A 22,963-nucleotide genomic window follows, 5' to 3' on the forward strand; every position below is an offset into this window, starting at 1 on the left:
AGAATTAGTATGATTGCGTATCGCCACCTAGTAATTATGGACAACGGTGTCATGATATTGACCTTGTACAATAAAATCATTTTTGCTCAGTGTCGACTGTTACAGTTTCACACAGTCTACTTTTTCATTTATGAATTAATAATTAAAGTGTGGAATGGGCCTCAAATCCAGTTTATTTCATAGGCCTGAGCGTAAAACACACTTAAAATCCCACAGTTTATATAACATTCATTTGGCAATAGACGTCAAAATTAATAATGAGCTCATGTTTGCACAGATTTAAAAAAAAAATAAAAAAAAATCATATTATTATCAACACATTGCAAAGTGCTACAGTTTATCTCTCTGGCAGCAAAGTATCTCTTTAATTACATTTTTTTTTTCATCTTAATTTTTCAGGGTGTCCCTGGACCAGGAAAATATGAAATTATGCGCCACTTTGAAAAAGGAGAAAGTGTGTCAAAGTCTGCAAATGTTCCCCGACCACCATTTCTTTCACAGTCCAAAGTAAGAGGCTACCAGAAACCAAATTCTGACCATGACCAAGAACGTGTGGCTTTTGTGAAATAACTGCAGCCGTTTTGCCTGCCGGACCATATTTACTAAGCACTGCTATAGCACAAGACATTTTCTAGCGCTGGAAGACACCTTACAGCCATTCATTTAATAAATATAAACTTTTATCTATTCGAAAGTGTTTTTCACAGCTTTGTTCCCCCTGTGTATTCTTTGTATGCATAAATGCATGTGTTTATATCAATACACTTTAACAAACTCCACTTGATGTTTGCTTACCTACATTGCAAAGTAGCTATGCTTGCGATTTGCTTTTTTCCCTACATTTCTTTATATAGAACATTGTTTTATTTATTGGTGTGCAGACAAAAAAAACAAAACAAGACTTTTTGTTTCTATATTAATAAATACAAAAGACATAATAAAGAAGAAAATACTTTTTTTTCAATTTATACCATTTATACATATAACACAAAAAATGTGCCTTTCACATTTCATTTTCTCATATTCAATAGAATTAAAATGGCCATGAACATATTAGAGTAAAATGCATCTAAGGTGCATTTTTTATATACTTTTAATTAAAAAAAAAATAAACATAAGAAAATGAATTGACACATGGAGTGTTTTTGGTTTACCAGCAAAAGGTACAGGGGCACTAGATGTTGATAAAAGATAAACACTCCATTCAGGCGTCCAGATGAAACAAGTTATATTTTTCCCCCTAAAAAAAACTAATAGCCAAATATTCGTTTTAGGAAGGCAATTGCATTTAATTGCAAGTTGTTTTAAAAAGTTAGTTTACAAACTAACAGGAGCTGCACCTTTAATGAACTGTTAACTGCATACATACAATAAGACATTACTTACCCATCCAGTGAAGTGATTAAATGTCTAAACCTGTTTGCTTCATACTGTGTGTAATGCTAATTTTGGCTACAAATGGGTTAAATACTTTGTAAAGTTGCTCATACACAAACATAATTTACTCAATTGCCCGAGTGTTAGCTTTCTTAATCTGTTCTCTTCTGGAGGGCTCTGCAAATCTTTGCTGTGGGGTTGAAATTTATTAATGTCACCAAAATACTCTGTTGGCTATGTAGTAGCTGGTTATTTTAAAGTCTTTCATCAGCATTTTTTTTCTCGGCTACACTAGAGATTTCTACCTGTGAAATCAATCACCCCAGCCCCAGGCACATATAATGAACAGCGCACAGCTTTTGAGTCCTTGAAGAAAACATCAAGTTTGGCACAGTCCCCGTTTGGTCAAACTGCAGTTCGATTTACTCTTGACTCAAGGCTGCATAAAACACCAGGTACAGTATGCAATGAATCTAAGCACCAATTTGTGCAATTTACGTCACCCTCTATTATCTATAAGAATATTTCTTAGACCATACTAAGAGTTTGATTAATTAAATATGTGATGGTACTACATTTGTCTGCTTCCCAAAATATGATTATATGCACTTTATTTTTTGTACATGGAAGCAGTGGGCTGTGTGCCCCTCCCCCATAAGTATATTAAACATTTTATAAAGACAATAATGTATCAGTATCCATACACATGAGTCTGTCTTCATAATGTAGGGATTCAGACTGCTGTTTATATCTTGACAAAAAATGATGGCAGTCCCTCTATTTAGTGTTCTCAACACTATAAACACCTCCATCATAGGATCCCTTGCGTTAAGTGCATATTATAAGCACCTCTACCCTCACTGTGGAAACGTGGAAGTTCACATCACTGGAGACACGCATTAGTTGAATGGGCTATTAAGCTGATATTTACTGATAGTGTCCCACTGATTCTCTCCATTGTGGAGAATATATCCTATGTACTAATTTTAAACCTAGTGATTTATGTTTTAATCCGGTTTCTGATAAACGTTATATTTTATAACAGTGGTGTGAATATTTGATTTACTCTAGGAGGACTCCTCTTAGCACTACATCTTTTGTATGTCACTTCTAATCACACTTTGTACCCACTAATTATCACAAATGATTGAAGATACTAATCAATTTATCTAGTACACCTTTTACATATATAGGGCCTCATGCAGAGAGCAGCGCTAATAGCAATCTCGCCATTTTCCGGCGAAAATCGAGCAAAAAGCAGCAGAAAAATGCAAGTTTCAAAAAAAGCACCATTTATTTATTTTTTTTCTTGAAATTCGCCGCGCGGCTGGAGAGAACAGAAATCTCTCCAGTGTTTTTTTCTGCCGTATGCAGAGAGCCGCGAACGCCAAAAAAATGGCGCGATTTTCAACATTTTTCCTCTCCACCAAGCAGCTGGCGCTCCGCGGCTGGTGGAGAAAAAAAAAAAATCGATTTCTTTCCCACTAGTTTCAACAGCGCTTATAGCGCTGGTTGAAACTCTCCATATGCAGAGAGGCAGTTTTATGCCCTTTCTGCATATGGAGAAAAAAACTCTCCATTACTGCTAATTTTTTTTAAACTCTCCAATTTATTCTAGCGCTGCTTTCTGCATAGGCCCCATAGTCACCAAGTTGATCAACTTGATTGCTTTTTTTTCACTATCCATATTTTGAGGTGAAATCATAAGGTGATTTAAATAACTCAATAATAACAGCAGAAGATTTCAAGTAGAGCAGAAAAATCACTCCTGCTTGCCCGAGATGCAGGAGAATCCTTTATTAAATATTTTTGAAAAACTTGGGAACATTTTAGTTGAAAGCGCAGAAGAAACTGTAGAAATCACTAACAAAAAACAGAAAATATCAGAAGACACAATGCAGTTACTGAGGAAACAACAATAAATTAAGCCATCCCAAGATGCAAGAACAAATACCGAATATACAAAACAGTGCAAGATGATCTGCAAGCTTATATCTGAAGAGGTTAGAAAATAGAACTGCGATATGGTGAAGAAAACTATCAAAGATAACAAAAGTTTAAAGTGGATGGAACAGCAACTTTTGATTGTGAAGAAGCAAATCATCACACTCAAACAAGACAACGGATCAACAACTAGAGATTGTGGACTTACTTTACAGTATCATAAATTGAATGAATAACTTCTACAAGAAATTGTACAAGAACATTAATGACACCGGCCATAATCAAGCAGACGAAGAGCGAAAAAACCCCACCAATGATGTACTCTGCGTCCTCCAGTACAAGAATCAAAGGCAACCAAATCTATGAGGAATGGAAGTGCACCTGCTGCAGATGGAATCACAACTACAATCATTAAAGAAGCTGGGAAGAAGTAGAGAAAACCCTACAAAGCTCTTTACATGTTGCTAAAAGAGCAGGAAGGACAATTCCAGAACAATTTAGCAATGTCAAAGTTATTCTTATCCATTAGAAACGAGACAATACCTCAAACTACAGTCAATTCAGTCTACTTTAATTTAGTACTGATGTCCTAAGTAGGTATAACAGTACAACTAAGATATGCTGGTATCAATCCTTTATTAGGAAACGTGTATTAGAACAATAGTAAGTGGTCTAGCTCTTTGTAGTTTAAATATCTGTGTAGACTCAGGGGTAATTGTGTAAGTCCCCCAAAGTGTATATTTCATCTAAGGTAATAGTTCAGTCCAATCAGATACAATAATAATCACCAGTAGATGTATAGACTAAATATAGCGACACCAGTGCTGCCGAGTGTTTCACAAACACCCTCACGGCTTTCGGGAGACACAAGTGAACTGCCCCTGCCCCAGATATACCAATCAGCATATATACACTTTAATTACGCTCAAGTAGTTTGTCCCAGCAAGCAGCTGAAGGTAGTGCCCTAGGTACTATCACTCCACACCAGCCAACCAGAGCGGCTCTTAGGCTATAGTAGCAGCAGTGTTATAGTAGAGGTTGTTAACTTGTTAGTCACCAGCACTCCTGAGTTTTCCACAATCACTGTCATGGGTGTTGGGAAGCGTTAGGTGACTATATCTGCCCAAAAAATACTCACAGGATACCAATTCTATATACTGGCATTGTATATACACTGTTAGCTCTACAGTGAGAACAAAATGATTGTGTACTGTATCAAGTAGGGCACCCCATATGTGAAGGTAACTATAGACCAAAGCAAGGAGAAATAGGGTGCTCAACCCCAGTATAATTTCATCCAGATAAACACTGTAATTACAGTATATAACAATTCCATGAAGAAACCAGTGGGAGTGGGTATAATATATAGACCTGTGAGTCACTATGAATAAACACATGAAAGTACTCAACTATTGCAGTCTTAAAGTCTCTTACCCACTCGCGTCATCTCCAGGAATAATAAGTGGCGTGCCAGCCATGAAGGGAAATCCAGAAGCAGTAAAAAGAGAACAAATAGCGCACAGCCAGGGAGCCAGGTGGAGATAAAAAAATCCACTTATTTCAGTGCATAGCTGATGACATCTTCACCCCGTTGGGGACAAAAAGATTTTTTTTTGTCCCCAACGGGGTGAAGATGTCATCAGCTATGCACTGAAATAAATGGAATTTTTTTATCTCCACCTGGCTCCCTGGCTGTGCGCTATTTGTTCTCTTTTTACTGCTTCCATATGTGAAGGTAGTAAGTAATTGAAGGGTCATACTAACCCATACAACCCTGGCAGCTAGGCAGCGCTATCTGAGTTCATAACTTCCAAGTTCTTAACCTTAGGCCTTAGTTGATAGCTGAAAGATGTATAAACCACCCTTACCCACAATCCATCTAAGGGTTTCTACTTCCACGTAGACAATTATCTGAATTGTCTGACCTCATATCTATGACCATTTGAATTAGCCTGTTAGTTTGTGGTGTTTTTTTCTCACCATTAGTATGGTGAGATTATATTTGCCCCAATTATTTTATTTTGTTTATACTAATAAAAACTAAACTTTATCTCAGATTCACACCCGTTTAATTCTAGGGGATACTAATTAATCTGATATTCAGTGTGACAGTAAGGGTACATGTGACCGCTTTTAATAAAGGTCAAGCCTGCCATGACCTCTACCTGTCACTAATAAATCGGTATTATGTTTGATAGATATATATATATATCTGTATTGTAAGCCTAGTTCCAGCACTTCAGGGACCATGGTTGTATGTTATATTTGTAGCCCCCTGTAAACAGAACAGGCTATATATCTTTCTCCTACTGTGATAAGTCCTGTTAAGGGCAGGAGCCAGTAGTAATCATGGGTTTTCCCCCTTCACGCCCTGCCCTGAGTGAAAGATGCAGGCCCCTGACTCTGCTGCAGGCATGAGACAGAGGGGAGGTCCTGCTGACATCATGAGGGGTGGGTCTGACTCTATTTAGTAGCCAGTTCCTGTGAGGACGTGGGCTTTGTTATGTGGGAGTTGGAGGAGAGAAGTTCTGTCCTGGGACCAGAGAGAGAGGCTATGGTCCTATGAGTTTGGAGAGTGAGCAGAGCTAGAGTGGACCAATGCCCCTCACCCTACTGAGGGGTTGAGGGGGAGAATCTACCCCCACCCAGAGGATACCGTCTGAGGTGGGCATTGGGGGTATTGAGGCCCCCACAGACCATCCTGCAGGAGTACAGTCTGGAGGAGAGGAGAAGAGGAGGAGGTCTGGTGTACCTTTGGAGTGCCTTGGCATATGACCTGTCGTGTACTACTGTTGCTGTGTGCCAGATAAGAGACAATAAAGACACTGCTGATTTTACATAAGACTGTGTGATTCTGGAGCATTCACCCTGGGACCAGGGTTATTCTTCTATAAGGGTCCTACCCCACATCCCTGGGAAGTTATAGAGGATGGAGGCGCTGCATCACTAAGGAAATGGAGGCAACTACCCCAGAAGCCTGGTCCTGTGTCCCCAACATCACCCCGGGAAGCTCAGGCCCTCCTGTTACCGGCAGGTACGCACCACCAAAGCACATGTAGCCAGCCCTCACTACACCCTAGATATGGCATCTGTGGGGGGGGGGGGAGGGGGATATGGGTTACATATTTATGTTTTATATTTAAATTTTATGTTCAGCTGGAATGTGGCAAAGTGGTCTGCGACCTTTTCAAGTAACTCTCTTTTCATGTAACTGTGTTTGGTGTTACATTTCTACCCACCAGTCGGGGCTGGGTCAGATTCAAAACACCTGTCCTTAGCTCCCTTTGTGTGTTTCAATGGTGTTGGTAGGGTGTGAAAAGTGGGGGAGGGAGATCCCTAGTGAGATAAGATCAGCTCAGTTAGCTGCTAGTTACTGTTACAGTAGCTCTAGCTCAGAGTTCCTTAGAAGAGGCAGCTGGAAAAGAAGCTGGGAGTAACTTGGATAATCTGCAGCGGATCCTGCAGGAAGAAAGAACAGTGAAAATCTCTTTAAGGAGATCTCTGCAAGCAGCTTTATTGGGTAACCCCAGTTTCTCAGCTGTAAGGGTGTGTGTTGATTTACTGTAAATAGTTGTGGATATTTATTTTTCCAATAAATTAATTTTATAAACTCTGTGTTTCTGTCTGGCGAATTAATCCTTGGTGGGATAGTCCTGGTCTCCTGTGATATTCAGTATCACATTTTGGTGATTCCTCACACACTAGTCTCAGTACATACCCTCATCAATTACCGGTCTCACTACCTAGGTAACTCTGTGAGTGCATGCAATTGAGTATTCCTGTCTCTTTCCGTTTTTCGCTACTACTTAATAATTACCACCACCCTGGTTGAGTGGGTGGAACCTATATTACCCTTGATTCTGTCTACTCCTCAGCTATTTTAAATACATTAAGTAAACATTTGGAAGTGTACATTGAATTTTTTAAGGAATATTTAAGAGAATGCCACATCCACCATTATATTACATGAAGAGACCAGCAAGATAAGAATTAGCAAGGATGTGCGACAGGGGAACACTATTTCACCAAAGCTTTATACAGCAACTCCTGAAACATTGTTCAAGAAAATGAACTGGGAACAAATAGAAACACAAATTTGACTACATTGTTAATTTTGCCACAAGTCCAGAATACCTCCAGCAACAAATCCGAGAACTTGCCAAAGCAAGAAAGAACATGGGCCTCCATATAAATCTCAGAAAGACCAAAGTGATGTTTAACAAATACAGTATGTCAAGTCTACACACACCAAAATAAATGGAACAGAACTAGAAGATACTGCAAACTATGTCTACCATGGCAGCAAGTTTTAATATATACAAACCTTTTAAAGAAAATCAATAGGATAATGAAAATGAGATGGAACACAGCTGGAAGAAACAAGACAATCTTTCTAGGGCACCTTCCCCTGTGCATTAATGTGCACCATTAATGCACAGGGGAAGGTGCCCTAGAAAGATCCCACATAGTTGGCCAGTTTAATTTTTTAGGGGCTTCTGAATGGGGAAGTGTGTCAATCAAGTGTTTTCTTTACCCTTATCCAACCCTGTACTCATCAGCGAACCAGGGGACTCTGGCTGTACAAACTCTTGCTGAACACACCGTGACATCACACAAAAGGGAGCAGCCAGAGGAAATTATACTCTTCCCAAGTCTATCTTTAAAAAATACATGTAAAATACTTGTGTCAAAAATGTATCAATTGCGCAGATGAGACCCCTTAAACATGTCACTGTAATTACAATAGTTCACTTTGGTCTTAAGTGGGACTGCCCCTTTAAGAGGAAAGTGTTCGACTAGCGTATTCTGTCTTTGCTCATATATGTATAAAAAACGTAGAACCTAGATTCAAAGATATTTGCTCAATTGCCTACTCAAAATCTCCATCGGTACCACAATCAGGAAAGACTCCAAGAAAGCCACATTTCTAACAGTACATGTCTCCTTCCAGCTTAATAAACGCTCAAGTAAGCCCCAAAGCCGCATGTTCCCGATACATTGGCAGATAACCATAGCTCCGTTCTTAATACTGACGATCACTGCCAAAAACTCAACCCACTCCAGCAGATCTTCATAAACTCTTTTATTATCTTGCTGAAGTTGGGATCTGCGCGTTTTCAAGCTGTTGCTTCTGCAAACCTACTGGAAAAACCGTGCCCATCAGAATTATGCAGCCAGATAATATCCAGAGGCTACAAAGTTTTTAATGACACTGTTCTTCCTGCCCATCTCTTTTCAAAAGTCTTTCAATCCTGACACTCTATTTGTTGGTAACCTACACACAATATTCACAGTAGCTACCTGTATTTCTATTTCTAAGTACCGTACGAGGACCCTCTATCTTATTTTCATCTACTGGCATTACAAATGTTATCATTCCCCATCTGAATATTGCCAGCAACCTCTCACACACCCCAGAACAATAGCTGCCTGTAAAGAGAAAACGATTGAAGTAATGTATAACAGAAGAAACACTCCTTTTCCATCTTGACAATCTATGCAGTAAAGTACTAAATGCCTTACATGAGAGAGAACATTCGAGGGCAAAACATTTATCCACATATATTTTGACTTTAAACTGGCAATATAACAATCACAAACATAATACTAACATGTATCCTAACCTCCAATGTTGCATCAAGGTCGGCAGCCCACTAACATTAACCTTTCCTTGTATTTCTAATGTTTTTTCTCCATGTTTCATACATCCTGCAGTATCAATAGCAGTCCCCTTCGTAATTGAAAAGTGGTTTATTTGTAACACTGTGCTATTTAGTGGAAAAACTGCCACCCCCTCCATATGCTTGACCACACAGAAATAGAAGTTTACTTTTTTTCTTCCAGGTCCGGGGTCTTATGACATCTTGAGTTATGGTTTTGCAAATGAAAGCTTGAAAAAAGCGTACTTTGAAAGCACAAAGAAAGGAGCATTTGGATCTTCTGCTGCTCGGGCCTTTTCCATCTCAAACAAGGAAGCAGTCTGGACACCAGGCCCAGCTCATTATGTTGTAAGTTAGAGTTGATACTGTAGGTTTTATAGTGGGATACAGAACTCTTACCTACCGTACTGTGGGGTAAAACTAAAATCAACATTGTTACAGACAGGGACTTGCATCCTGTACAAGTTAGCTTCGAACAATACGTACAAAGACAAAGCTGGTCTTTTATGTAGAAGCACTGCTTATATTTGCTTATTTCTCTTCTCCTTCTGGAATAGGGTCTGATTTCTTCTCCTCTTCCCTATCTTCCTCTATCTCAATATCCCCTCCCTAGTGCTATTTCTGTTTGCTGTTTTCTCACTCCTTTGAACACATCAATTTTAACACATCTATAGACTCAGTTTCTAAGCTGCTGCTTAATCTTCAATGCTACACTGTCCTCCCAGGCCTGATTTATACGCCTTCTCTTTCAACTCCTACTCTTGTTATCCTCCAATACCTGGGAGCTCTCTCCTCCTACCTCCCTCCCTGCATCTTATTATGCTCTCCCTATTGCTTTTCTTGTTTGCTGTTTTCTCACTTCTTTGTAAACTTTTCTATTCTCTCCAACTTCCCCACTCCCCTTCTATCCACGTTTCTTCATCTCTCCTCTCCTCCACCTATGCCTGTGCCCATACACTGCACCACTATTTACACACCTCTTTCCCAACAACTTCTACACCCTCAATAAAAATAACCCCAGAAATCATCTAGTCCTGCTCGGGGCCGCCAACAGAAATATTGGGCCCAGGACAAATGCAAGGAGCAGCCCCCCATAGTACACCTACCATGACATTGTTTTTTAGGGCGCAACTTTTACTTAAATGGCAGTGTGGCGAGCCCTATTTTACACCTCGCGAGCCCCTGCATTTACACCTTGAGGGCCCCCTCTATTTCTCCCTCGTCCATCTCACCTCTCACTCTCCTCCTCCATCAATTACCCCACTTTCACTCAATCCCTTCCCCGTCTCACATGTATTTCTCTCCCCTACTCCCTCTTTTCTCACTCCCTCTCCCCCCTCTCTCCTCTCCCCCTCTCTTCTCTCTCTTTCCATCAATTTCACCACTCTCACTCAATTTCCTCCCCTCACATAATTTCCCCACAAAATATATACCAAAAAAACCAGCCCAATGCAAAAAAAACTTCCCATCCCCAAATATATATATATATACAACCCCCCCAAATACATACAAAAAAACCTACCTCCCCAATACATTATGTATATATATATATATATATATATATATATCTGTATATATAAAAAAAACAATACCTATATTAAAAAAAACTAATGCATATATTAAAAGCCTCAATACATATAAAAAAGCCCCAAGACATATAAAGAAGCCCCACTCCCTCCCAATACATATAAAAAGACCCCCACCACCCCAATACATATAAAAAGACCCCCACTCCCCCCAATAAATATAAAAAGACCCCCACTACCCCAATATATATAACAAGACCCCCACTCCCCCTATACATATAACAAGACCCCTCTCCCCCCTAATACATATAAAAAGACCCCCACTCCCCCCAAATACATATATAAAAAAGTAGACATACCTTGGGGATGGTCGGGACCGGTGGCTGCGTAGTCAGACGGCTGGTGGGGGGTCTGAGGAGCCACCTGGCTGGGGAGGGCGCTGGGCGCAGGCCCAGGTCACGTGGACCCGCGGAGGATGGTGGATGCCGGTAGGGGGTGTGATGGGAGTGGAGGCGAAAGGATCCTAGTAGAAGAATACCGGGCAGTAGGGCCTGGCTGGGGGAACCGAGGGGATACCGGTAGGATACTGGAGAGGGTGGGAGGGGCCTGGGGACGGTGGTTGGGAGTCTGGGGACGTGGGGGGGAGGGGGCCCTGGCGATGCCTGGGGAGCGTGGCTGGGGACTTGGAGAGAGCGCAGGTTAAAGCCCGGCCGCCTGTGCACCTACTGCAGGTGGAGCATCCATTTTTTCCCCCAGACACTTTATTTATTTATTTTTCCTGACACCGACCCAGCGGCGGCCGCAGACGGCTGGGCCACCTGAGTCACGGGGCTGGGACACCAACCCTGACAGTCCCACCCTGTTGGCAGCCCTGGTCATCCACTTCTTCTTGCTGCAGGGGTTATCTCTCCTAATCCTGGACCCAGTCATATACACACCGTTCTCACCCACACCTCCCTGCTACCTCTTTCCCTGCTAATTGTGTTAACCCATCTAATTTAATACCGATCAACCTAAAAAAACTCACATCGCAAAAGATGCATCCCAATAGTCTGGACGCATAGCTACTGTCTCACGCGCCTCATTCTAGCCATTCCTACCAGGGGCATAGCTTTGCCTGGGCAAAGCCCGGGGGCGAACACTCTCTGGGGGCCCACTCTCCCATCCCCTCTGTCAGCAGCACATTGCGGGGCCTGAGATGCAGGAAGGAAGCACAGAGGGAAATCGCTTCCTCTGCAGGTGGGCAGGGCCTGGGTCAGGGGGTGGAGCCCTGAGATGCAGTAGGAAAGACAGGGGGGAAATTCCGTCCTCTGCAGAGCTCCATGGGTGAGCGGGGCCTAGGTCAGTGGGTGGGGCTAAGACTAAGAGAAAATGAAGTACAAGAGAGAAATATATGAGGGAAATGAACGACATGAGGGAGAGAGAGAGAGAGAGAGAGAGAGAGAGAGCAAAGAGAGCAGAACGAGTGAGAGAGGAAAGAAAGCAAGAGCAGAGAAAGAGCAAAGCTAGAGTAGAGAGAGAGAGAGAGAGAGAGAGAGAGAAAGTGAAGAGAGAGAGAGCAATGGGAGAGAATGAGACATGAGAAGGAGAAAAGAGAGAGCTTTGACGGGGCCATAATATCTTTTTGCCCAAGGGCCCGCACATGTATAGCTACACCACTGATTTCTACCACCATTTTGGCCAAACACTGCCATCTATTGCACTTATTCACTCACCTGCTGTCTCTGTAAGGCCGCGCTTATAGTGCCGGCACAGGGACGCGACCGATGATGTCACTCGTCGCCGTCGGCGAAAGTTATAATTTAACTTTCAGCGATGTCGCTAGCGACAGGGTCATTGATTGGTTCAGCGACCGTCACATGTGGCGACAGTCTCTGAAAAATCAAATTTACTCGGCTTCAAAATTTTTGGTCGCGACGTCGTGCTTACTATAAGGGCTCGCGACGGAGTCGATTGTTTTGTTTTGGAGCGACGTCGCCGTCACCGTTGCGGGCACTATAAGCGCAGCCTAAGTCTCCAAACATACCACATAGATTGTAAGATCCCCAGGCAGTTATTTCCTATCATCTGACTTTGATGCGTTTATAGTATTATTATAATTCCCTGTACTGTATTGTTTTTGTGAAGCACTGAGTATACTGTCAGTGCTATATAAATAAAAATATATATACATACTGTAGCTGCATGCATCTTCATAATAGCTATTGACAGCAGTAGTTTTGTATTTCTTTTATTCCTATTCTTGCACATTAGTTCTATTATTTATTAATATTTTTTTCTGTTTACAATACAAATATTTCTTCTTATCACTAATATTTGGATCACAAACCCAAATGCTGAAGATTTGTTCCCCAAAACACAGAACATCATGATAACTCCCTAATGGGCTTCAAAGATATGTTCTCCCCAAAAACATTCTCAATTTCTCCATCAAAATTCCGATTATTGTATAAGTATTCTGGTTCCAGCATTTGTGCAAAGGAACGTTCACAAAGAAGATGATGAGTGAGCAGCATGTATATTTACAGTGTCTAATGTAGCCATGTAAATGGAGGTGCTTAGCACTAAAGTAATGGACAAAGTGAGTTTAGCGTATGAGTGAATTCCCTTCCAAATGATCTATTCTTGCACATGTTTACTATGTGTTGTAGCATTGTAAAGCCATACTGAACTTCAAAATCCTCCGCCTCCTTACCTGCTGCCCCCTCCTCCTGAACCACAGCATCAAATGACGTCGTGGACGTCACGTACGTGAAGGCGCACGGCATCACGTTGCCATGGTAATGCAACATCATGACGTCATTTGACCCTGCGGGCAACGAGACGCAGTGACATTACGTTGGTGACGTCCGCGGCATAATTTCACGCTGCAGTTCAGAAGGAGGAGGGCGGCCGCAGCAGCTAAATGACTTCCCATCATGTCCAATAGGCCCGAGAGCGCAGCAACAGTATATGGGGCATGACATTTTTGCCGCCCCCAAATTTGGCTGCCCTGGGCCTGGGCTTAACGGGCCTACAGGGAAATCTGCCACTGATGGTGCTGTTACTCAATGATGAACTAACTCAAAGTCCTGTAGATAGGCAGCCTTACTCGGGTACTGAGCATGTTACTCCAATATTTTGGTGGACTTCTTTCACTCCAGTCAAGATATGGGAAAAAAATATTTTGTCAAATAAATACAGTATGTACAGCTTTCACGATCATCCTGTGACTCTCGAAATGTGACACGGAGAGACTGGCCACGTGGGAGACATACTCAAGAACTCTGGAAGAGGTGAAGTTGAATTCAGAAAATGGAGAGGCAGACGAATGGACACCCCCCCCCCTCCCCACCGTTCCCAATTTAGGTTTACATTTTCTTTTCTATACAAGTATGTTTATTATTTGAATAATTGTTGTGACGTAAATGAATATGTAAAGATGTATTGCTCAATGACAAAATCTTCAATTCAATTTGAGTTATAAAAAAAAAAGTGACAACTGTAGTGTTAAATAACAACATGGGTGTTTTTTATTTTTTTTTATATATATACTGAACACGTTACAGAAAATGTTTAGATGCCTGAACAGTACCAGTACAATTCATGAGTCAGGTGTATAGCAGTTTAACCTTGCAGGCTGTCCTGTATTTCTGTTACCCCATGAAATATCTGTGAGAATTTTTCACAATACAAATTAATGTGTAAATATGATTCATAATGTATTTCACCAGTGGTAGTGGGACTCAACATGTAATATAGAGAGGCAATCGTCCATGTATTATACTACAAGAAAGATAACATACATAAATCCTTGTAAAGCAGACCAGCAGCTGACATTGAACATACTGTAAGTCACAATATTATTCTCTTGGAGGATTCAAAGCTTTTGGTTTTTGTATGCAGATACCTGTAGATGGGATTTCTGACTTATCCTCATATACAGTCATTACATTTCTTATGTACTGTACAGTAGAGGTTATCAAATCAAGTGATTGTCAATACAGTATTGTATTATATGTCTTTATTTATATAGCGCCATTAATGTACATAGCGCTTCACAGTAGTAATACACGTAGTAATCAAATAAATAACAGATAATATAAATAACAGATCATGGGAATAAGTGCTTTAGACATAAAAGTAACATTAAGGAAGAGGAGTCCCTGCCCCAAGGAGCTTACAGTCTAATTGGTAGGTAGGGAGAACGTACAGAGACAGTAGGAGGGAGTTCTGGTAAGTGCATCTGCAGGGGGCCAGGCTTTATGTATCATGTGTTCAGAATATCCACAGTGCTATTCATATGCTTCTTTAAGCAAGTGTGTCTTAAGGTGGGTCTTAAAGGTGGATAGAGAGGGTGCTAGTCGGGTACTGAGGGGAAGGGCATTCCAGAGTTGTGGGGCAGTCAGTGAAAAAGGTTTAAGGTGGGAGATGGCTTTAGATACAAAGGGGGTAGAAAGAAGACATCCTTGAGAAGAACGCAAGAGTCGGGATGGTGCATAACGAGAAATTAGGGCAGAGATGTAAGGAGGGGCAGAAGAGTGTAAAGCTTTAAAAGTGAGGAGAAGAATGGAGTGTGAGATGCGGGATTTGATCGGAAGCCAGGAGAGGGATTTCAGGAGGGGAGATGCTGAGACAGATCTAGGAAAGAGTAGAGTGATTCTGGCAGCAGCGTTTAGGATAGATTGCAGGGAGAAAGGTGAGAGGCAGGAAGGCCGGACAGCAGGAGGTTACAGTAATCAAGACGGGAGAGAATGAGGGCCTGAGTCAGAGTTTTAGCAGTAGAGCAACAGAGGAAAGGGCGTATCTTAGTTATATTGCAGAGGAAAAAACAACAGGTTTTAGAAATGTTTTGAATGTGAGGGGCGAATGTGAGAGAGGAGTCGGGTGTTACCCCTAGGCAGCGTGTTTTGGCTACTGGGTGAATGATGGTAGTTCCAACAGTAATGTGGAAGGAGGTAGTAGGGCCAGGTTTGGGAGGAAGTATGAGGAGCTCTGTTTTAGCCATGTTGAGTTTAAGGTGGCGGAGGGCCATCCAGGATGATATAGCAGAGTGAAATTCAGAAACTTTGGTTTGTACAGCAGGTGTAAGGTTGGGTGTTGAAAAATATATTTGTGTGTCGTCAGCATAGAGGTGATAATTAAACCCAAAATATGTTATTAGGTCACCTAGAGAGAGTGTATACAGAGAAAAGAGGAGAGATCCCATGACAGAGCCCTGTATGTACTGTATAAGGCTAAGGCCCCGCTCCCAGAGTCAGCGCGCCCGCACTGCAGACAGGCGGGGCGCTGACATACACAGACCGCGATATGCGGTCTGTAGGGAGCGGGAGCCGGAGCGGGAGGTGGGCGGGAGTGGGAGGCGGGAGGGGGGGCGTGGCTTGAGCGGAGGGACCCGCTACTCTCCCCCCCCTCCCTCCACGGCTCGGGCTGCTGATTGAAGGTAAGTAGCAACACACACACACACACTCATACACACAGACAGGCACAGGCACATACACACAGACAGGCACACACACACACGCAGGCACTCATACACACACACACACACACACACACACACACACACAGACAGAGGCAGGCACTCACGCACTCAGGCACACATATACACACACACAGACAGGCACGCACACACTCATACACACACACAGACAGGCACGCACGCACTCAGACACACACACAGACAGGCACTCACGCTGCTTTCACTCCACACTCCTCCCCGCTCCCCGAAGCCTCCGCTCCCCATTGGCTCACAGCCACACCACGAGACGCGTCAACGCTAGGGATCACCATTCTCTTGTATCCCATAGCGGCTGACGCGCCACAGCGTGTAGTAAGCTGTGCAGCCAGGGGGGACCGGGACCGGCTCCGCAGGATTCCCCTGCTGGTGGGGACTCGCGTGTGGCCGCCCGCGCCGCCAGGCGCACCGGGTCCCAGGCCTAAGTGTTTCAAAGGCAAGGAAACACTTCTATAGTACCCAAGGTGTGTTTGTATTAGTTGGTTCTAGTGCAAAAACTATTTTGTTTGAGTTGTAGAACATCTGAGAGAGAAATTAGCCGTTAGTGAAGAAATTGCAAGCAAATGGGGTTTTATGACTAAACAAACACTTTGCTAATCATTTTGAATGTAATATTGTGAATGCTGTTGCTTGTTTTATTTACACTTGTACTGTACAGCTGAACTCTAGAAAGCTGAAGGATGATTACAGCAGTAGCCATTACAATGATTGTTAGATGCTCAAGGATAACAGTATAAACAAGGTCATTTGTTTAAATACTTGATTGGATACCATGTTTAAAAGCAATAAGTACTTTTTTTGTAGCCAAGATATAAAATATAATCTGTTATTGGGGGTATGAATGATCCTGTGAAAGTAAAGCTCTAAAGAATACATTATCCTCAGCCCTGGTCTGTTAAATGTAGCAACATCGGATATTCTTGAAAAATGCTGTATACAATTCTGTTTGCTGCGTGAAGGAATCCCACATTCTCCTTTAGAGACAGAAACCAAATGTTTTAGCACAAATATTTTTATGTGTAGCGCTGCTTCCTCTTCCCCCCCCCCTCCCCCGGGAGATCTGGCCCTTACTACCGGTTGTGTTGTGCGTAGTACCTGTTATGTTCCAGGAGATGCTGAGCTTCTGCGATGTTGTGGGGAACAGGACAGGCTTTTGGTTGTCATCAGGCTGTTTTCTTCTCAGTTGCAAGTGCCTCCAATCACAGCAGGCTCCATCTTAGCTAGAGACAGTCCCCACTGTGAAACACATTGTGCATACCCCCACCCAATAGACTGTAGACTTAGGCAGGGGTATATAAAACAGTCTTCTTTATTCATCCACTGCAGATGATATTACAGCGATGTAGTCACTGGTGTCAGATCCCAAGCTTCTGGATGTACCTGGGCTCTCTATCATAATTGAGACCTCTCCAGACTACATGGTATTTCTCTTCAGCCCACTGAGGGGCTGAGGGCCTGTCTCAATCCCTTGAGGGAGAGACTAGAACTGACTATAATTTGGAATGGCTTCCTCTTTAGTACAGAGGGGGAGGGCACAAGGTCTGCTCCCGGATTGGCTGCAAATAGACCAAGTTCCAACTCCACCCCAGGACTTACTAAAACTGACATGGCAGGCAGGGCAGACAAGTAACCAGGTTTTACATGATTACAGTCTCCCTTTGGGGAAATAATCCCATGTCCTCACTGGGAACCGAATTTGGGGTACCATTCATCCGCTTGGAACCTGAAATACAACACAGAGATTACATATTTATTAACCACTATCAATGCAAGGCAGACATTAATAGTACAAATGTCATCCACTGCTTACAGCAATGATAAACAAAACCCTTCTAACATAGGTAACAAGGAGATCCCTAAAGGATTTAAAAGAACTTTGGAACCCCTCTTGAGATATCCGACTAGAAGCCGGTATATCTCCCTCTCAGAGCCATCAGACCAGGCCGCAAAATAACCCAAATCCCAGTCTCTGTAATCAGTGGAGAAGGTAAGGGACACATTATAACTTCTGTACCTGGACAAGGCACATTTAGGGCCATCAGGGGCAGGACTATTACCCTCAGCACAGGCAGTTAGTATGGGCGGGATAACATTGTCATGAACAGGGGCGGCTTTAGAAAGGACATTAGGGATAGAGGCCGGTGACTGGGGCCTAACAATGTCCATGGCAAGTCCTGGTGGTGTGGGCCTACCATCGCCCCAAGGTGGTGGTATAAGAGTACAGTCAATGGCCACAGGAGTACTGTGACCCCGTCCTCTGGGTTGGGTCACGGGCCTAGTGGTGGCTGCAAGAGATAGTCCAGTACTCACAATAGCTGGCTCCGCATACCTTCCCGCAGCTCCATCCGGTGTCACGATGGTGTCGTCATCACCGGTGGACACTCTCGCGAGATCTGGTTGGGTTGGGTCCCGCACTGAAAGTGACGCCACATCCGGCGGCACTGGAAGTGCGTCATTGCTCTTCGTGCCGAGCAGAGCACCGCCCAGCACCTCATCTGCACAGGCCGCTGCTGGAGCCTGGGAAGGGTAAGTAAACAAGGCCTCACCGCTCTGATAGTCTGGAAGGGTCACAGACTCCACCTGTTCCACCGCAGGTGGGGCATTCACTCTGAAGGGACCCACCACTGGCGTGGGACTCTTCCAGGGCTCCGGATGTACCAGGGCCTGCCGCAGGGACATCTCCGGACTCCGCCTCAGGCTGCAAGTAAGGGACGGTCTTTCCTCCGCAGGTGGGCTGGATCGATGTTCGGTTGCATAGTGCCCCACAGACACTTGGCTGTGCGTGTCATCTTCAGAGGAGGGCAGGGACACTTCCTCAGGGGAACGGTGTCAGGGCACCCCACGTTCCCTGGCAGCTATCAGTATGGGGGCTCGCCCGCTCCCGTGCCACCAGGGGAAGCGCACCCAACTCTCCCTGGGCAGTCAGCTTTACCCTGTAGGTCAGCTGGCAGAGGTTCCAGTCCTGGAACTGGCAGGGGCATCGCAGTTGGCACGGGCACTGGTACCGGATAATTTGGGCCTTCCGGCGCGCTGGCCATGATGGCATCTGTGGCTGGGAGGGCAGTTGAGGCCAAACAAAGAGAGATGACGGCCCAATCATCGGCCTGGGTAGATGGCACAGGCACAGGGATGGTAGGAAATATAGTGGGCACCGCAGCTTGGGCATGTAGCAGTTAGACTGGCTTCACCCCCAGGGAGCCTGCATTGTGGACAAAGGCATCACAGGTGGCACTGTCCATTTCTGGTGACCACCAGGTCGACCTGGTAGATGAAACATTGAAATCTCAAGCACAGACATTCTCTGAATGTAACACTTGGAAGTATTAGCCAGAGTAGTACAATAGCTCTTCTCTCCAGCTCAGTTCCGTGGAACTGAGGTTAGGCAGTCAGTGTTCAGCTCCTCCCAGAACAGGAACAGTCCTTAATTGGCTCTGAGTTGTGCCCCCTCCCTCTGGTGGAATTTAGAGCAGGGGCATGACAGAGCAGGGCGTGACTCGGCTCCAGCTGAACCAGTCACAGTGGTGGGCGGGGCTTAACCTTGCCGCCGAAAGCTTGCAACTTGGTGCAAAGGAAAAAGTTTGCAACTGCAACAAGCCCATGCGGTCCCATTTCTAAGGCGGGAACGCCATTTTTAGTACATAGCACATGCAGTGAGCTCCAACTTGCAGGATCCACCATTTTGAGTGCGCAGACAGCTGTAAATGTACACAGGGTCCCTGGCAATGCCTATGGGGCCCGTCCCTAGCGTATTTTGAATAAAGATGGTGAGGGTTACCACGCACCCTGCCAAAGCCTCAAGATATGCCCCAGCACAGTACAGTTTTGGGCAGCTATGAGGGTACACGCTCCCTGGATTTCCCATCAGGGTACTCCCCAACAAAGCGCAGTACAGTCCTTAGCAGCTATGAGGGTACACTCTCCCTGGTGTAGCGTGAGGGTACGCCCCAACACACTGTTCTGGAGATGAAGGGTACACGGTCCCTGGAGTAGCCTCGGTACACCCCAACAAAGTACAGTATGTAATATGTGGGTATCCACACTCCCTGGAGTAGCCTCTGGGTACGCCCCAGCATAGTCTCTAATTTTGACAAGGGTCTAGGTAACCCCCTGGTGAGACATTAGAGAGAGATCCCTCCTTCCTTACTGCTTCACTGCACTAAAAGCCTGCCCTGTTTTGCATCACAGCAGCACCTCCAATTGTAGCGCTGCTTCACCCCCCCTCACCCCCCATCTGGGAGATCTGGCCCTTGCTACCAGTGGTGTAGTGCTTAGTACCTGTTAGGTTCCAGGAGATGCGGAGCTTCCGCGATGCTGTGGGGAACAGGACAGGCTTTTGGTTGTCATCAGGCTGTTTTCTTCTCTGGTGCAAGCGCCTCCATTAACAGCAGGCTCCAGCTTTAGCAGGAGACAGTCCCCACTGTGAAACACATTGTGCATATCCCCACCCAATAGACTGTAAACTTAGGCAGGGGTATATAAAACAGTCTTCTTTATTCATCCACTGCAGATGATATTACAGCGATGTAGTCTCTGGTGTCAGATCCAAAGCTTCTGGATGTACCTGGGATCTCTATCATAATTGAGACCTCTCCAGACTACATGGTATTTCTCTTCAGCCCACTGAGGGGCTGATTTCCCGTCTCAATCCCTTGAGGGAGAGACTAGGATTGACTATAATTTGGAATGGCTTCCTCTTTAGTACAGAAGGGGAGGGCGCAAGGTCTGCACCCGGATTGGCTGTACACCAGACCAAGTTCCACCGCCCCCCATGTCACTCAGGGAGACTGCCTGAGGGTGGGGAAAACCCAGGATAATGCCTGACTGCTTTGGATTTACTAAGACTGACATGGCAGGCAGGGCAGACAAGTAGTCAGAACTGGCATGGCTACATATGGTACTGTATGAAGCAAAAAAAACTATAAAAAAGGAAAGAAATGCTAACATTTATACAGCTAAAATTCTCTTTTTCTATCACTTGTTTCAGCTGCCAGGATACATCTGTGCTTTCACATTGAACACATAGTGGTCTATTCACTAAACTTCGATAAAATAAGTGCATTTCCGATTGACTTTGCATTGTTTTATCGCGCTATGAAAACATGTTGATAATAACGGTATTCACTAAGAAAAAATCCAAGTTTTTTAAAGTTCGTTAAAAAAAAGGCAGTATCGAACGACTTTATTTTTTTTCAAATGGCTATCGCGCTATAATCCTATTGATTTGCCAACTGAGGTGAAACTGCAACCTGGAAGAGCTGCATGGAGACATCTCCATGCACGGCTCTTACAGGCGATCATACAGTTTCAATATTATGTTCCAGATATGGATAATAGGGAATTTTCCCATTTAAAATAAAAACAGCCGATATAAAGTAAATACAACTTGCACTTACCCCTGCCATCCCCGTCTTCCCTCCCGTCCTTGTCCTCCATTGGCAGGAACATAACAGTAAAAAATACAAGCTAATGGCCCCTAACCCTTTAATCACCTTAGGGTTAGTAACAGCTATAGTAATTAAGGGGTTAACCCCCTCCCCCGCTACCCGCCCAGGAGGCCTAACACGGGTCAATTTCCCCCTCTCCATTCCGCTGCACATTGATTGGCACAGTGTTAAGGCATGCCCATAATAAGGGCATGCTTTGCCACTATAGCAATAAATGGGAAAGATAAAAAAAAAAATAGGCACAGAATAAAACACATTACATAAAAAAACCATTAGAAATGCCAAGAAACCAATTGATTGGCACAGTATTAAACCATGTCCATTTACATATGGGCATGATTTGCCACTATGACAGTCAATGGGAAACCTAAAGAAAACAACCACCAAAAATACAAAATTAAATCAGACCAATCACAAAATTAAATCAGACCAATCACCAAAAATAAACAACAATAATAAAAAAAAAACACCAAAAAACAACCAGAATTAAAATAAACAAACACTCTGGCTGAGGAGCGCATGCCAAAGTTTTAACATAACACAGATAAAATACAAAAGTCAATAGAGGACTTAAAAGGTGAACTTACTGGACACACCACGAGGGTGGAAGAGGCAGAGGCTAGAATTGCCACGTTGGAAGAAGGTCTGTCAGATGTCCAACAAACCCTAGAAGTGATGCAGAAAACAAATAACGCTCTAGAAGACAAAAATACGACCTACAAAACTGGTCATGACATAATAATCGGAGGATAATAAGGGTCACAGAAAGTCCAGCAAGCGTAACTGCAAGAATTCTGCACAAAATGGCTCCCAGAGACAGGCATAAACTCAGAAGAAACACCAATAAAGGGGGAAAGGGTCTATAGAATAGTCTCGAAGCACACAGAACAAAATAACAGTAATAGACCCAGATGAGTAATAGCGCACAGCAGTGGCGTAGCTACAAATGTGCAGGTCCCTGGGCAAAAATACATTTCAGGGCCCCATTAATATTAATATGGAATGCAATTTTTTTCTCCCTACCCCATCCTCTCCCTAATCCTCTCTCATCTCTCCCCATCCCTCCTCCTCATCATCTATCATCATCTCTCCCCCCTCCCAATACATAATAAAAAAATATACACCCAATACATAATAAAAAATACACCCCCCTCCCCAATACATAATAAAAAATACACCACCTCCCCAATACATAATAAAAAATACACCCCCTCCCAATATACATAATAAAAATACACCCCCTCCCCAATACAAAATAAAAATACACCCCCCTCCCAATGCATAATAAATACTCCCTCCCCAATACATAATAAATACACCCCTCTCCCTAATATATAATAAATACACTAACCCTACCCACTACATAACAAAAATACACCCCCGTCTCCAATACATAATAAAAATACAACCCCTCCCCAATAAAAAATAAAAATACACCCCCTCCCCAATACATAAAAAATACACCCCCTCCCCAATACATAATAAATACACCCACCTACTCAATACATAATAAAT

At 43.6% G+C, this 22,963-nt stretch overlaps 1 protein-coding gene across 1 annotated transcript in view; it reads left to right on the forward strand.

Annotated features, from left to right (window-relative positions):
- STPG2 (sperm tail PG-rich repeat containing 2) overlaps nt 1-22,963 on the forward strand; it is a 759,671-nt gene that overhangs the window by 204,189 nt on the left and 532,519 nt on the right. The window contains exons 8-10 of the mRNA XM_075609709.1: nt 400-507; nt 1,673-1,832; nt 9,166-9,329. Of these exons, the coding sequence (XP_075465824.1) occupies nt 400-507; nt 1,673-1,832; nt 9,166-9,329 (432 nt within the window). The remainder of the gene's footprint in view (nt 1-399; nt 508-1,672; nt 1,833-9,165; nt 9,330-22,963) is intronic.

This window comes from Ascaphus truei, chromosome 1 (assembly GCF_040206685.1).
Source record: "Ascaphus truei isolate aAscTru1 chromosome 1, aAscTru1.hap1, whole genome shotgun sequence".
NCBI lineage: Eukaryota > Metazoa > Chordata > Amphibia > Anura > Ascaphidae > Ascaphus > Ascaphus truei.